At 39.9% G+C, this 16,884-nt stretch overlaps 1 protein-coding gene across 1 annotated transcript in view; it reads right to left on the bottom strand.

Moving 5' to 3' along the window:
• Positions 1–16,884, bottom strand: part of crocc2 (ciliary rootlet coiled-coil, rootletin family member 2) — a 52,741-nt gene that overhangs the window by 6,981 nt on the left and 28,876 nt on the right. The window contains exons 24-31 of the mRNA XM_088350229.1: positions 12,484–12,722; positions 11,468–11,627; positions 9,120–9,287; positions 7,614–7,947; positions 7,423–7,550; positions 2,988–3,099; positions 2,775–2,929; positions 2,208–2,597 (exon numbers count right to left, since the gene is read on the bottom strand). Coding sequence (XP_088206355.1) covers positions 2,208–2,597; positions 2,775–2,929; positions 2,988–3,099; positions 7,423–7,550; positions 7,614–7,947; positions 9,120–9,287; positions 11,468–11,627; positions 12,484–12,722 — 1,686 coding nt within the window. The remainder of the gene's footprint in view (positions 1–2,207; positions 2,598–2,774; positions 2,930–2,987; positions 3,100–7,422; positions 7,551–7,613; positions 7,948–9,119; positions 9,288–11,467; positions 11,628–12,483; positions 12,723–16,884) is intronic.

The following is a 16,884-nucleotide window of genomic DNA, read 5'->3' as shown; positions in this document are numbered from 1 at the left end:
ATTTTAAAATAATCTTGCCATTTTATTGCACAACTGTATGGACATGATCCACTTTCCTTTACAGCACAGGTGTCAAACAGGCGGCCCGCGGGCCAGATCAGGCCCGCTAAGGGATCGAATCTGGCCCGCGAGACAACACTCAGAGAAGCACAAGAGAAAAACAAGCTGCAGGTTGAAATATGTCAACTTAATGTTGCCAAAGCCAGGTGCCTCGAACAAAGACACTGTACTTGTATTTCTTTCTCTCTCTCTCTTTCTTTTCCACCCCTTTTCTCCCATTCTCTGTTTCTGTCTCTTTCACTCTCTGTGTCTCTCTTTTTCTTTTCCTTTGTTGCTCCTTGTCTCTTTCTATCTCTGTGTCTTTTTAACTTCATTTGCTCTAACTTCCTTTTTTTCCTTTTCTCTCTTTTCTCTTTCTCTCTTCCTACCCTTCACGCTTTCTTTTCTCTTTTCTCTCCTTCTGTCTTTCTATTTCTCTTTGGATTTCTTTCTTCCTCTCCCTTTCTTTTCCCCCTCTCTCACGACTTTGAATCTCTTTTGTTTCGCATGCTCTCGCCCTCTCTCTCTTTTTCTTTCTTTGTCTGACCCTCTCTCCTTTCCCTCCCTCTTTCTCTTATTTCTTTATCTCTCTTTTTCTTTCTCTTTAATCTCCTAGTCCGGCCCCCGACAGAATGTTTGTTCTATCGTGTGGCCCCTGAGTTAAAATGAGTTTGACACCCCTGCTTTACAGGATACTTTGTGGCCATCATGTGTACGTTACAGAAAACTGCAATTACCTTCCGGTTTTGTCCTACGGACACCATATATAACAGGTTATCAAATACTTTTGAAAAAATGCGAGGGAGCTACAAGGGAATGCCAAAGACCAGCATGTGGCTCCTGAACAGGTTTAGTAAGTTGAAAGTCCAACTTTGATGGCGATAAAAAGCAGCTAGCCCTTTTTAGACAATCAGAATGAAGAACACAATGCCAAATGAAAATCCGTGAAGTAGCAAACCGCAATATGTAAACCTTTATACAGCAAAGGATTACTGTACTATACAGTGGAACCTCGGTTTTCGAACGCCTCTCAGTTCGAACAAATCGGAGTCCGACCAAAAATTTCGAGAAATTCTTGCTTCGCTGTTCGGTCAAAAATTCGGAGTTCGAACGCCAGTAATGCGTCAGTGCGTACGCTAGGGTGCGATGCTAAGCGGCGTACGGGTGTTTTAGCCCCTTATTATGCCTCCGAAGAAAGTCAGTGCAAGCGGCAAAGTTGCTACAGGTGAAAAAAGAAAAGTAGTGCGTACAACTATTGCATTTAAGAAATAAATAATAGCAAAATATGAAGGAGGTGTGCGAGTGTCTGATCTTGCTAGGGAATACAGCATGGCTAAATCTACGATCAGTACGATACTAAAGAATAAGGAGGCTGTGAAATCTAGTGATGTGGCTAAGGGAGTGAGTGCTATAAGCAAGCAACGGCCGTCCACCTGCGCCTTCTGCTGACCACCACAAAGGTAAGAAATCCTATCCATAATTCTTTTCTTTATCCATTTTTTTTTTAATCTTTACACGTTCATGTTAGCGCAATCTTTCGTACCGAAGATTACGACAACGCGGATGTACGATTAGCCTGGGTTAACTTCATGTTTACGTTCATGGTAAACATTCAGGGTGTTGGAACGGATTAAAACGATTTACATTATTTTTAATGGGAAAAATGATTTCGGTGATCGAACAAATCGGTTTTCGAACATGGTTCTGGAACGGATTATGGTCGAGAACTGAGGTTCCACTGTACTATATTTAGATGGATATGTTAAAGGAGTTGCTAGAGGTACAAATCCAGGTCTGAAATGTAATTTCTGTTTTTCTAATTTCCATTTTGTGGGGTAAAGTAGTCTTGTTTTGATTTTGAATACGCAATAAAAAAAAATGGAATGGGGTAGCCACTTGCGAGGTTCTGCTTCAGTGTACTCCCGTTGGGCACATATTTACGTTTTATATCATTGTATTGTAAAGCTGTTTTAGTACAGATACTTTTTGCTTCCTGTATTTAATTAGTGGTTGGTGTTGGGTATTTTTGTTCTGTGCCCCCCCAAAAAAGGCAACATCCCTGCCCCAAAAGAAAAGTAAGCTTCACTGAGGTTCACCGAGATGGCAGTAAAATAATCACAATGCTGAGATGACAAAAATGATCAAATCAAGAATAAAACTGTGATGACCTGCAGGAGTTGTCTTTCTTTCTCGCTGTCGGTCATGGCTTTTTGCAGTTGCCTTAGATTTTCCTGCAGCGCCCCCTCGCTGCTGCGCTGCTCGGCGAGCGTGGCTGTCAGTGCTCGCACCTGCTCGCTCAGCTGCCCCTGGCGCTGCTCAGCCTGGGCCAGCGCTTCTTCACTCTTGTTGTATTTCCTCGCCGTGTTGACTAAGTTCTCCCTCAACACAGTCGTCTCGGCCTCCAGCTCGGATGTTCTTTGGCGGCCACGCTGCAGTTGGGCATCGAGGGAGCGCCGACCAAGCTCCAAAGTGACCGTGCTTCTTTGGGCCTCATCCAGGGCTTCTTTTACCCTCTCGTGTTCTGTTTGTGAGTTCGCCTGCACGCTAGCTAGCTTCTCCTTAGGGAGAATTGTTAAAGGAATTGTTTAGATGAGAACAACAATGACAACAGGAAATGTCTTTGGATTAAAAAACATAGAAACCCTTTCAGGATTTGACATTTTAGTTGAAGTGTTTGATAATTGCAAAAATGTTATCTTCCCAAAACATGGAAATAATTGTGAATAAATACACACCTTAAGTGACCTGGACTCAGCCTGGTAAGTGAGCAGAGCAGACCGTAACTTTGTCGCCTCCTCCTCCAGGCCAATCCTGTCTCGCTCAGCTTCTTCACGCTGCAGGAAAAGCGAGGTATGGGATTCGCGCAGTCGTTCTTCCATGTCCCGATGTCCTGCCCCATATCAAATGTTTAAAATCTATGTGTTGCTCTCTTTAATGTAAATACCTACTGTCTTCAAACAACTTCAGGGACGTGTGAAGTTTGGCCACCTCGCTGGCCGACCTGTCCTTGAGTGTTGACACTTGCTCACTTAGATGGACTAGCTCAACCTTGGCTTCATCCTAATAACAATATCAAATGGACATTCTCTATATATCATCACAGTTTTTTGAAGGAATGATTTAATTATGTATCCATATAGGTACCGTATTTTCCGCACTATATGGCGCACCATGTTATAAGGCGCACCTTCAATGAATGATATATTTTAAAACTTATGCCATACATAAGACGCACCCCATTATAAGGCGCTATAAGTGCATGCTGGTTTAAGATCAGGTAATTGTGCAATTTTGTAATTGTAATCCTGTGCAGTCCTTCGAGACATTTTTGGGATTAAGGGCTATTTACGGTAAATAAATGTGACGACTTGACTACAGTAGAGAATGTAGTTACTTTATGCAACCTCTAGATGTTGCCACGCTCAAGGGAATGTCAACAAAATATTCAAAAAGGTCAAACTTTATTAACAAACAAGCTTTCCACAACTCCATTCACTCCCAAAATAAATAAACAGCCGTTTTATTATTTTCTCTGAGGTAAAGCATTTTCGTGACACATCTTTGACATCTTTGAACAACATCGACATATCATTTTATTTTTTGTCCATTTAGTCAACACGCAAAGAAAAAAACGTCTGATACTGTTATTTTAAATGAAACGTTAGTGCAATCGCAATAAAGTGACACTCGTAATGTGCAAAAACAACGAGTGCAAAGCAATAACATAATAACTGTAAAATGTAAAACGTAAACACACAAAAGAAAAACAAAGATCACTCTATAAGCTCCTCATCGACGAATCCCTCGAATTCTTCTTCTGCTGTGTTCGAATTGACCATATCTCAGTGAATGGGCCATCCAACACGTCCGGTGTTTTTGTGCCAGCGCTGTTGCCTTCATACGTATAGTTATCGTACTGACACTTCTGCTTGCCGCTCTTTGTTGAACAACCCACTGTTCAAGTGTCTCCTCTAACTCTGGCCATCTTGCTTTATTGCCACGGAAACTTTGTTGAGTTTTCCTTACTTGGCGGAGCTTATCTTCATCCTTTCTCCACTTCCGTACCATCGATTCATTTAAGTTTAACTCTCTCGCTGCCGCTCTATTGCCGTGTTGTGCTGCGTGACTGATCGCTTTGAGTTTAAACTCGGCGTTGTACGCGTGTCTCTTAACAGGAGCCATTTTCTTATACAAATGCACGTATGAAAGAGAATCTCGCTCTCTCTCTCTCTCTCGCTCTCTCTCTCTCTCAAACGTGACATTCTGAATAATTCTGCGTTTGTTTAAGGTAAATTGTGCTTTACATCTTCACCAGTCATAACCCTGGATTCAGACAAATACTGTATTTGTTGAATATGAATTAAGCAGTTTAATGGGGTAGCCATTTTGCCACTTAGTAAACAAATACAACACGAGCCCCGGCAACTACCAATCGTTTAATATTTCCCAGTATGCACAGCGCGAAAAATGGAGTCGGCGGCTGTTTCTCGTAGTTGCGAGACCTTGCGAATTTAATATTGAGCCATATATAAGGCGCACTGTGTTATAAGGCGCATGGTCAGCTTTTGAAAAAAAACAAGACTTTTAGGTGCGCCTTATAGTGCGGAAAATACGGTATTTATTCATTTAAATAGATATAGAATTTTAATATACCGTAAATTCTGGACTATAAGCCGCTACTTTTTTCCCAAATGTTCAGCCTTGCGGCTTATTCAGTGAAGCGGCCAATTTATGAAAATTTTCTAACAGTAAGCTTTAGACCGGTGGAATAAGTGCGGCGAGTAGACTGTATCCTCATAGTTTACGTTCCTTCGAATTGTACGTATGTCAAAGGTTCTTTCCTATAAAGAGGAAGACGCCCTTGATGGCGACAGTTATAAGGAGAAAGATGAGGACGGTTTACCGTGAAGTTTGCAATTGCGGTACGGCTTTTTTTAACAGCTACGCTTCATGTGTAACGAGCGTGTTAGGAGTAGCGTGGTGGTACCTTTCACAGGCACGGTTTGGGATGAAAGTTATATTATTATTATTAAAACTTTGAAAACTCTCTCGGTGTCTTTCTTTGTAAATATGTGTAACCATGTATAATATGTATTTGCAACTGTATATTTTTGTAATGTATTTATTTTAGAGACTTATTGTGATATGTTTTCTACCGTCGAATCAAAAAGAAGGGGCGGAGCAAACGCGGGCTGACGGGAAGTGGGTTAAATCTGTTTGTTGTTGCAGCGGACAATAGTGGATATTTATTTTTCCCACCCTTAACTTTGGAAATATACATTTTTTTCATTGGATTACTTTTAACGGGACCCGGACTTTAAAGTTCTGCATTAAATTGTAACTACCAGTATCATTTTCCGTTCATATTGCCGTCTGCAGTGATTGCATTGTGTACTATATCTGTAGTCACATTCGCGGTACCTAAAGTCAGATTCGGGATAAACTTGTGACTGAGTTACATGTTTCAATGTGGGCTCATGCAGCCTGTATAGAGGTGCGGCTTGTGTAAGGACAAAACCAGTAAGGCCCGTAAAATGTGGTGCGTACGGCTTATATTCAGGTGCGCTTTATAGTCCGGATTTTACGATATATACAAAAAAGAGCCATTGAGATTTTAATACGTCACAAAAACAAAGAGCGTAATGTCATCAAGTTCCTCCCCAGTGATTTAGGATCTAGTATCAGTATTGTCCATTCTATACCGAGGTCAGGCTCATCTTTAAAGAGTGGTATCAAATCTTACACTGAAAAACAACGGTGAACAGACGACGGAGATGATGTATCTTAGTCAGATCAGGAGGCTTGTCCTGCTATTGGTTACCATGGAAACCAGTACTATCTGTTTAATATGGGGGAGCAAACCCCTCACCCAAAAGAAATGGCCTGGAGAGGGATGTGCACCGCTAGGCTGTACTTGCCCAAGACACACCACAGGTAGTGCTGTCCCGACGACCCTGGTGGTTAGGGGATCCGTGAACGTGAAGTGCCTAGATATATAAGTGACTTAAGGTTAAAGGTATTTGAAGCCCAAACAGGGGATTTTTCCCAAAACTAAATTGAAAAAGAGATTTACTTACTACTCATCAAGATAAGCCAATCAATTGACTACTTTTTTCTGACAAGATTTTGCTTCCTGCATTGAATTCAAAGTAATTCATGACAGATGCTGCCCAACCTACGAACAAGTTAGGTTCCGGATGATCGTTTGTAAGTTGAATTTGTTCGTAAGTTGCCTCAGTGCTACATTTTGTATGTTTATGGTTTGTATAAGTATGTTTAAGGCTTGCATAAGTAACCTGTATTGTTTTGTACTAGAAAAGAAACATTTAATAAAATAATTTGCTCTATAACGATAAATAAAGTGAGATTTTTAATTTTTTACTTGCGCTTCAAGAAAAAAAGCACATGTTTTAAACACAAAAAAGCATTCTGACCATTTTGTCATACGCATCAGGCTTTCTTATTCTACTTTCGTTTCAAAAGAAACGGCTCGCCTCTACCTTACACTTTAGACCAATCATATGGAATGGATGCACAAGATATTCTATCTATCTATCTATCTATCTATCTATCTATCTATCTATCTATCTATCTATCTATCTATCTATCTATCTATCTATCTATCTATCTATCTATCTATCTATCTATCTATCTATCTATCTATTTATCTATCTATCTTGGTCATATCCCTCAAGAGGGGTGACCGACAGCAAAACATACACATACAATAATAATAATAAATAAAAGGGAAAAAAAAGCAAAAAACACACACAAACATTTTTGTACCATGGCCAACAGCAGGGTCCGACAGCTTTCACTGGTTTACCCCTGCCGCATCATACAGGTGCCCTGCCCATCCCTTAGAACGCGCCCAAACATCCCACTATCCTTTTACAACACCTCTCCACTCATTCCTATCACTAACAAACACAAGCACTATAGTAATGTCCTGTACTCGGAAAAAGTTATACGAAATCTAACTTAAAACAATGTCCGGATATTTTTCGACATCCCGAAAAAAATGATCGTATCTGCCGGAATCCGCAAGTCAAAAGTACGAAAGTCGGGAGGCGTCTGTACTTATCTTCACAGGGACCAAAGGGTCCTGGAGCCCATCTCAGGTGTTTTTAGCCACCAGACAGAGGACACCCTGGACTGGTTGCTAGCCAATTGCAAAGCAGCACTAAATAATTTACAGATTTTTATTTTGTGTCTGGATTTCTGAGCTGGCTGAATCCTTTATCCCCTAAAAATAATTATTTTAGCTCCTATATCTAGGAGTATGCGTAATGTTCCAGCACCTTATAAGAAGAAATAGACATTTTTTCCAAGTCTTGATGTCAGGTATATAGATCTTCTATTTACTAGTGAATAAATACATACTCTTTCCCTCTGTGTGTCCAGGAGCTCTCTTTGGAGCTCCTGCAGGCTGGCCTGAATGAAGTCCAAGTCCGGTTCTTCATCAACAGTACAGGAAGTGGAGATACCGGTCAAACCGTCACCTGCCGAGTCTGCGGCGAGAGTGTGTAAAACTTCTGACAACCGCATGTAAACTAACAAGTAGCAAGACAAACCTCGAAGAGGAAGTCTCCTCCTGGGAGACGTCAGGCGGCGATGGCGTAGCACTGAGCCAAGCGCAGACACTTTGCGCTCTAGCTCGGCCCGTCCGCTCTCACTCGCCGCAAGTCGATGATCCAGGTCGAGGGCAGCAGCCTCTACAAGGGATAGCCGGGCACTCAACTCTTCGGTTTGGAGGTTGGCGTCTTGCAGGGCTCTCTGTAGCCTGGATGCCTCCTCACGATTCTTCTCGTCGGAAACCTGCTGCTGGGCTTGTCGCACCTGCTGGATTTCCAAGGACTGACGCTCAGCCTCCTCGAGCTCCAGCACGCGTCTCTGCAGGGATGCCGCCTGATCATGTACAACAGTGTGGCCGTTAAACTACATTTCCTAGGAAAACAGTGATTTTTATTTGGATTGTACGGTAGTTTATTTTGTGATGGATTTTAATAGGGTAAAATGTTTTTATTTTTAGCTTAATTTATTATAATAAATTCATGTTATCTGAATGTATTTTTGGGTACATTACTTGATTAAAACAACCTGGAAACAGCTCCCGGAATGTTTTTGTAGAGATGCCATGACAGCTACTGGTCACAGGCATTCACCATCCAGGTAAATGGTGACTGATGACCATTATTTAAAAAAACAAAAAAAACAAGACAAATTATTGCTTTTTAGTAATAAAAGTAGATTAAGAGTCCAAAGCCAATTTCTTCATCCAACTTCCACATTTCCCCTCTTTCCCTTTTTCTCTTCTGTAGCACTAGAAGCTGCCACAGCGCCACCCATTGGTATGGAGAGAATTTATCACCTAATTGATTTGTTTTCCCCCAGTAAAATATACATTATACATACTCATTCCATTAATAATCATGGAACTGTTTTGCGAGGTACACTTTTAAGGGACAGTGAGTATTAATTGACCTCAAGATGTTGCTGTATTGTGTCATGAAAATGAGTGCTAAAAAGCACCAGGGAGAACACAAATTACAAAGACTCAACGTGACCATAAAGCACTCGTTTTTTTGCCCAGCCTTTTGTGAGATTTTTGTTTTTCCAGTATATGTCTTGTCAGCTCTCTTTAGGTGTGGCTCATATTATGGAAAAGAACACTTTTCTAGACCTATGAGTATTTTACAAACGTTCATGCAGTTTTGCTTACTAGTTTCATGAATATTGTTTTTTTTAACCAATCAAGTTTTTTTTTGACCACTAGGAGGTACTAAATAACACACACTTTTCCTTTAAGGAATGCGCCATATTGTTCAATTTTATTCTCATAATCAATTTCTAAATATACAGAAGGAATACAAAAACATCCCATACTTAGATACAACAAGAATTTTTTTTGGTCATTTTTCAATCATAAATCATTTTTTAAAATGTCGGTTAACTTTCTTTTTCATGTGATGTTAAATAAAAAATAAATAAAAGCCGAAATGCAAAATTGCTGAGGATTAGGCAATTCTTATCCATTCCTTAGCCTTTTTCCCCAAGTGAGAGGTAAAAGTGCCCATTACCTGATTGCTAGCTGCATCTCTAGCTGCCTCGCACTCCAAAACTTTCTGTTTAAGGCTGAAATTTTGGTGTCTTGCCTCTTCCTGATGTTGCTCTTCCCGACATAGTTGTGCCTGCAACTGCTTTAACTCTTGCTCCTGACGTTGCTTCTCACTTTCTAGGACTTTCACCTTCATAAACAGAGAGATTTAAGACATTAGTGTCGTACATGTATCTAATCTTTAACTATCACATTTTTCGCCAAAACTAGGAGCCAGCATTTTTCACCATTACTGGTTGTAAATCATCTTGTTGAAGAAAAACTCTCCTAAAAAGTACCGTAAATTCCGGACTATAAGCCGCTACTTTTTTCCCAAACGTTCAACCCTGCGGCTTATTCAGTGATGCGGCCAATTTATGTAATTTTTCTAACGGCCGCCAGCGGCGCTCGAGTACAAAAGGTAAGATTAAGACCGGTGGAATATATGCGCCGAAGAAGACTGCAACTTCTTGGCTTGTGCACAAGTTAAAGCAGCGTAAATATACCCTCATCATGCAAAACGCAAAAAGAAAGGCACATCAAAAAATCCACCATCACCAACGGGTTCCGAAAAGCCGGTCTACTGCGTGACGGAGAGGAGGGCAAAGAATCAGGAGTGGATTAGAGTTCAAGCGACAGTGACAGCGCGAGTCCGGCTGCGGGAGCGTGGGACGACGTCTATATGACAAAGTTTCTTTCCGACACTGAGGAAGACGACTTTTATGGCTTCAGTTCTAAGGAGGAAGATGAAGACGGTTTACCGTGAATTTTACAAGTACGGTATGTTTTTTTAACAGACCCGTTTACTGTGTTGCGAGCGTGTTGCTAGCGTGTTGCTACCATTAACTGCCCTGTCACAGGCACCGGTTGGGATGAAAGTTATATTATTATTATTAAAGCTTTGAAAACTCTCTCGGTGTACCATCTTTCTTTGTAAATATGTGTAACCATGTAAAATATGTATTTGCAACTGTATATTTTTGTTATGTATTTATTTTAGAGACTAATTCTGATATGTTTTGCACGGGCGAATCAAAAAGAAGGGGCGAAACAAACGGGGGCTGATGGGAAGTGGAGTAAAGGTGAGACGTGTTTGTGGACGCAGCGGACAATAGTGGATATATATATTTTTCCGACCCTTACCTTTGGAAATATATACTTTTTTCCTTGGATTACTTTCAACGGGACCGGACTCTGCAGGTCTGCATCAAACCTTAAGTACCGTTATCATTTTCCGTTCATTTTGCCGGCTGTGATTTTTGGACTGTGTACTTTAATGAAGGACATTCAGTTTCACTGTGGGAGTCCCGGCAGCAACGGCCTGGGTTGTGGAACCCAGAAGGGAGAGGACCCACGCAGAAGGGAGAGGACCCACACAGAGGACTGGAAGAATGCTGCTTGGGAGGGTGGGATGGCAGAGCTATGCCCTTGCACAATAGTATTGCCTTTTACACGCTGGTTAACTACTGTTAAAAGAAAATAACTCTGAAATTGTTTAATTGATGTTGAAAATGTCAGGAAAAAATGTTAAAACGTCATATCGTCACATCATATTGTCAGATATAAAAAAATTGTGAATATGCTTGATGGCTGTTGAGATTGTCGTGTTTGTTTTGCTGCTATTGGTGTCGGTTTCGAGAAGGTTTGTTCAAACCTCACTTTGTGTTTGCTGTTAAAAACGTAATATTGGAATATAATATTGTGAATGTGCTTAATTGCTGTTGAGATTGTCATGATTGTTTTCTGTTTTTAGTGTCAATAAATTTGTTCAAACCACAGACCAAGAATAATCGACTTTGGCCTGGACGGATCTATTGACACTAACAAAGATGTTATATAATGAAATTGTGAATATGCTTGATTGCTATTAAGATTTTCGAGAAGGGTTGTTCAAACCTCACATTGTGCTTGCTGTTAAAAAAGTCATATTGAAATATAATATTGTGAATGTGCTTAATTGCTGTTGAGATTGTCATGATTGTTTTTCTGTTAATAGTGTCAATAAATTTGTTCAAACCAAAAAAAAACATTCAGTTTCAATCGCGGGACTTAAAGTTGGGTTTGGGTTAATTTTGTGTTTGTGTTACATTTTTTAATGTGGGCGCATGCGGCGTATATACAGGTGCGGCTTGTGTAAGTACAAAATCGTTTTTTTCTCTTAAAGTGTGATGGGTGCGGCTTATAATCAGGTGCGCTCTATAGTCCGGAATTTGCGGTACCTTTCTAGATGGGGCGGGATTTCAGCCCGATACTGGCAATTGTTGATGGGGCTGTTTTTAACTGTACAAAATAAATTAACCATGAGTATTGGTTTTTGTCGGATTTTTCCACCTGTCTGCGTATCTCCTGGTTTCGCCGGCGTAACTGCAGCCGTGACTTCTCAATCTCCCGCATACTGCTCCTCAGGGTGGACGTCTCCTCCTGCAAAGAAGCAACGCGCTTTTCCAAGACGAACAGCTGCTGCTCGCGCTCCTCCACCATTCGTTTCAAACTGATGACGAGAGTGATTGAACATTCATGATACCATTTTTTACAATTATTATCAGGGTTGGGTAGGGTTACTTTAACTTGATTACTTTCAATTACTTTTGGATTACTCCAATACCAAATATGCTAATAAAAGACAAAATAAACTAAATATAAATTAAATTATGACTCACAACGCGTGGTAAGCTTTCTCTCCTGGCTTTGATCTCTTTGATCTCCGGCAAAACCAACATAAAATGCGACAGAAACAAAATGAAAATAAATCCAAACAGCTTGCCAACATCCTTTTTGCCGTTCCATGTATTCCGTTACTCCCCAAGCCTGCACAAAATTTAGTAATTTTATTCATATTTAGTTTCTTTTGTCTTTTGGTAGCATATTTGGTATTGGAGTAATCCAAAAGTAATTGAAAGTAATCAAGTTAAAGTAACCCTACCCAACCCTGTCTATTATACATCGAAACAAGATAGATAGAATTGATCCTTAGACCTCCGCATCGTGGGGCTGTGCGCTAACCACCCAGCTGGAATGCCGCCCAAAAACATTTATTTATTCACTTTTTTTTACCAATACATGCACTTTGCACAGCTGTTTAGCAGATCAGAAGGCAGGACACAATGCATGATAAGAGTCCGTGAATCAGTGAGACTGTTAAAGTTAAAGTGTTAATGGGAGGGATTTCTGTGGACTACGGGTATTCTCACTTTGAGTGTGAGACACCCTGGTTTGAACCCTAGTTAAATCTCAGGTGAGACCTCTGAATTACCATCTATGAGATAACTATAGGTAACAAAAATAATTTTGTTCAGATCAAAAAGTAATTGCACAAATTAAAAAAATAAAGAAAGGACACACCATACCTGCTGTTGTCACTCTCCACGCGCTTTACAGAAGTCCGCAGCTCTTGGTTGGAGGACTGAATAACTTCCTTCTCACTAGTTTCGTCTTCTAGTAACCGCCGAAGGTTGATAGCCTCCTTGCGTTGCTTCTCCAAACCTTGAGAGCTCTCCTGGAGGGACTGTCGGGCGTCGGCCAACTCCCTCCGAGCTTCCTTAAGTCGTTTGGTGGTGTCCTGAAGTTGATCTTGAAGAATTTCCACCTTACAAATGATGGGCAAGGATTGACGAGGATTATTACTCACAAACACTAGTAGGTTTATTACATGCATACTTATTTATTACATTGGACTCAACGTGTTTATCTTTAGACCCACTGAATACAACAATTAATATGGAAAAGTGGAAAAAAAACAATTTATTTTTTGTTAATTCCAACAGGAAACAAATACCGTATTCCTCCAAATATGTGGGAAAAAAGTTGAAGCTGCTACTAACGAGAAATATGAGACTGGTAATGAGAAATAAAAGTTACAAGGAGTCTAGCTTGGATCCAAATGGATGAATGAGCTCACATAAACAGAGCAGAATAAACCCATGACCTATATTAGCATCCTTTTCAATATATATATTTATATTTGACCCGGGGGAGAACGGGCCTTATCAGGGACGAGGGCTGAGAGCCGTTCGGGCACACGGCCAGCTCGCGTCTCCTCGCCGAGTTTGTGGTGTCAAAAATCCGCAGAGGAGCATGATAAACAGCAGCACATTCCCCTGAATCTGAGCGTGTGGGGGAGGATGAAAAGGCCACACAGGATGATGCCTGAGTTCTGCTCATAAACTCACATAAGGAATAACAAGCTGATCACGCCAATTAGTATTTATTCGGGACGTTGAAAAACGTTTTAGACATCGAAAAGAATTTAATCTGACAGTTGACTTTGAATAGACCTTTTTAACTAACTACTGTACATCAAATCCAGTTTTTGCAGTCTCAAGAAAAAGACAAAAAGACAAATAAAGTTTCTATTTGAAATCACCTATAAAAGGGGTGTCAAAGTAAAATGGATAGAATGCTGAATTTTAAAAAATGGCTGAAAGCCACGGGTCAGACGGTTCGAATGTTGAAATATTTATCCATGAAGCATATAGTTTAGTGAACCTAAGTAAACCTATTGAAAGGAGATACATTTTTTCCAATATGATCAGATAAATAATCTTTGCTTTTCAACAGGCAAATAAGATATATTTATTTTGTGCAAAAATTCCCATTAAATTAATTATAATGAAAGAAGCCGGTATTATTCAGGCATCAGTAGCCTTTAAGTTCTGTTTAAGCAAAACTGGGCAAAATTTACTTCAAAGAAAAAAATATAATAGCTATTTTCTCTCATTTGATGACTGAAAGATTTTTTAGATACAGTAAAGTGCAAAAAATATGAATTCGAAACGACACTTTCTTCAAGGTGAAGTAAAAAAAAAACAATCACGATTCTTAGTGTAACATACAATAGTGACTCAAAATCATTTCTGGGACCATAGAAAACCTTTTTCTGAGAAGGATCTGGTCAGCAAACCTTGACTTTGACACATGTGACCCACTGAATATATTTCATAGGGTAAATACATAAAAAAGAAAAACAAGCTATCATGACCAGTTTTACTCAGAAGCAGGTAATTTTGATGAAAATTATTGTTTACAGAAATATTTTTTGAACTAAGTACAGTTGAAATTCTTATATCCACAGAGAAAAAAAAGCTACAGTAATCGTAACGAGTACGTAGATTTTTGCTAGAGTGTTTGATGAATACCCATAAAAGACAAAATTGTCATGCAGTACGTGATATTTAAAAGAGCCACTGAAAATGTTTTTTCTGAGCATCTTGGCAGCCAAGGTTATGATTGTAAACTCACAAGCATAACTGTTGGGCTTAGGAAAACAACATACATGCACAAAAGCTAAATGTCGCTTATAGATGAAGAACTGCAATTAACTGTCATTGAAATTAACAAGCGCGTTCCTTACTCAAGTCCAAATCAATCTCTAAAAATGTTAAAAGAATTATTAGACTACTAGACTGCTAATTATGGGTAATTAGCCTTATTTTGGCACATAAATGTGCTCATATAACCAAGCTGGTAACCATCAACTGCATCCAAACTATGTTCAGTTGATAGATAGCTGATAGTAAATTCTGCAACGTTGGCGTTTTCTTTACTACTTGTGGGTGCAGCTCGACAGCCAACTTGGATGGCTCGCCACATAACAGAAGACTCTACGTATGAACTCCACAAACGTCTTGCTTTTAAAGAGGGAATCTTTGGCGCTAACAACTGGCAGAAAAGTATCGTATACCCCTGAGACCTGACAGTGTGAGGGGTCTGTTCATCCCTGCGTGCAGCCTTTCATTTTATAAGCATTTTTTCATTCCTCTTCTTCGGGATGAGTTAGGCCAGTGTTGGGTTATATGAAGGGGGAGGTGGGAAGGGTACCACTGAGGGTCCCTGTGGAGCCAGCCTTTTGCTGTTACAAGGGGGAGAAAATAAACACCCAACCACTCCCCTTCACTGCTGGCTTATTTACACAAGGGGTTAACACGAACTTTGATTTCATAATACGGTACCAGGGACCCCTGAGCCCACTGCTGTCCAACCGGCCCTACTTGTACTGATGCTGTCCAGCTCCTCCTGCTGTGTCGCTCTTATACGAATGACATCAGGTCAAATGAATGAGGGTGCATTGTTTGGTTAATACTGTGCTTTTATGTGGATGTGGGCTAGGTGCCCCAACCAAACGAATACAATAACAAACACGCTTTTTAGTCATTTTGTCATGACATACGAGTGTATTGACATAGCAACTCGTGTTCAGTTTTTGTTAACTCTTTTGAGTTGTGATTTGAATTTAGTGCGGAGAAATAAATAGAGTGAACCGAATAGAGAAAGATAACATTTAGGGGTGACGAAATGCTGGACTAGGAAAATGCAGAAATACAAACAAATGACATGAGGCAAACCAGGTTGACTAAATAAGTCGTTCTCCATCCGGGCACCGGTTTATGGAATGCCCCCTGAGATCCGTTCTGCAACCTCAGTGGAAATGTTTAAATCTAAGCTTAAAACACACTTCTACTCTATAGCATATGAATAACCTATACTTTTCTTGGACAATATCTGTATTATTTGTGATTGCAACATCCTTTGCTGTCTGGTAATCCTGAAAGGGGGATGGCACATGTGCGGTCCCTTCTCAAGGTTTCTTCATTTTCCTCATGTTGAGGTTTTTGAGTTTTTCCTTGCCCTCATGTTGGTTCCAGATCAAGGGATGGTGTAATAATAGTCTGGAAAAATAGTCTATCTAATAACCTGTGAAGCCCTTTGAGACTCTTTGTGATTAAGGGCTATACAAATAAAAATGACTTGATTTGAATGGCTTGACATGGAAAAACAATGCTAGAGATTGTATTCTAAAAACCACAGGAATAAGATGACTATCAATGGCAAATTTAAATATTTGAGTTCACTGATCCTCCCCCACCTCCCATAAAAACGATGTAGTGTGCAACGTTTGAAAAAAAAGTACACAAGACTGTGGAGTAACCCTTTGAAAAGACTTCAGAATATTGAAAAACGAGATGCGTGAGATGTGAAAAGGAAGACCGAGTTAATCATAATGGTCGTGTGTTCTTTATCACTGGACAAACAAACAAACATGGATAGACACTTTTTGGAGTGTCTACAATACATCATGGGTCAGCAAACAGATTTAATCCGGCCCCCAAGAGAGAGAAGCATAAAAAAAGAGACGCGTGTTGTCAAACAATAACCTGGAGTTTTGAGTATGTTTACTGGATGTTGTAAAAGTATGAAATAAAACACTTCTGAAGTAGCACTATTGTTTTGAGTGTTTCAGAGTGAATCATCGTATTTAGTGCTTAAAAGGGGAGATATCACTTTGCCATTATTCTTAAAGTTTTTATTTAAAAATTATCATAATTATTCGTATATTTTGTGTGTTTCAAAACCAATTGGATGAAATTGTCCCTTTATAAACAAATCGATAATTAAATCACAACGTGTGTGCGTAAATACATACGAGAAAAAATGGATTGGCTTCCGTTATCTATTTTCCTCATATATTGTCGAGGCATCTGATTTAAGATTATATTGGCATATAGAAAAAAAACTAAATACATCATTTAGCTTTTTTTTTCTGGCCCAGTACTGGTGAAAATAATCCTTAAATGGAAAAATGACTGGGCGGCACGGCGGCTGGGTGGTTAGTGCGTCGGCGGCACAGTTCTGAGGTCATGGGACAAAATCCAGCTACCAGCCTTCCTGTGCGGAGTTTGCATGTTCTCCCTGTGTTTGCGTGAGTTTCCTCTGGATAACCGGTGCAGATAATGGATGGATGGAAAGATTAA

This window comes from Urocampus carinirostris, chromosome 12 (assembly GCF_059441175.1).
Source record: "Urocampus carinirostris isolate Australia breed hairy pipefish chromosome 12, RoL_Ucar_1.0, whole genome shotgun sequence".
Taxonomy (NCBI): domain Eukaryota; kingdom Metazoa; phylum Chordata; class Actinopteri; order Syngnathiformes; family Syngnathidae; genus Urocampus; species Urocampus carinirostris.
The sequence above is the reverse complement of the archived record's forward strand: the minus strand, read 5'-3'. Positions and strand labels throughout refer to the sequence as shown.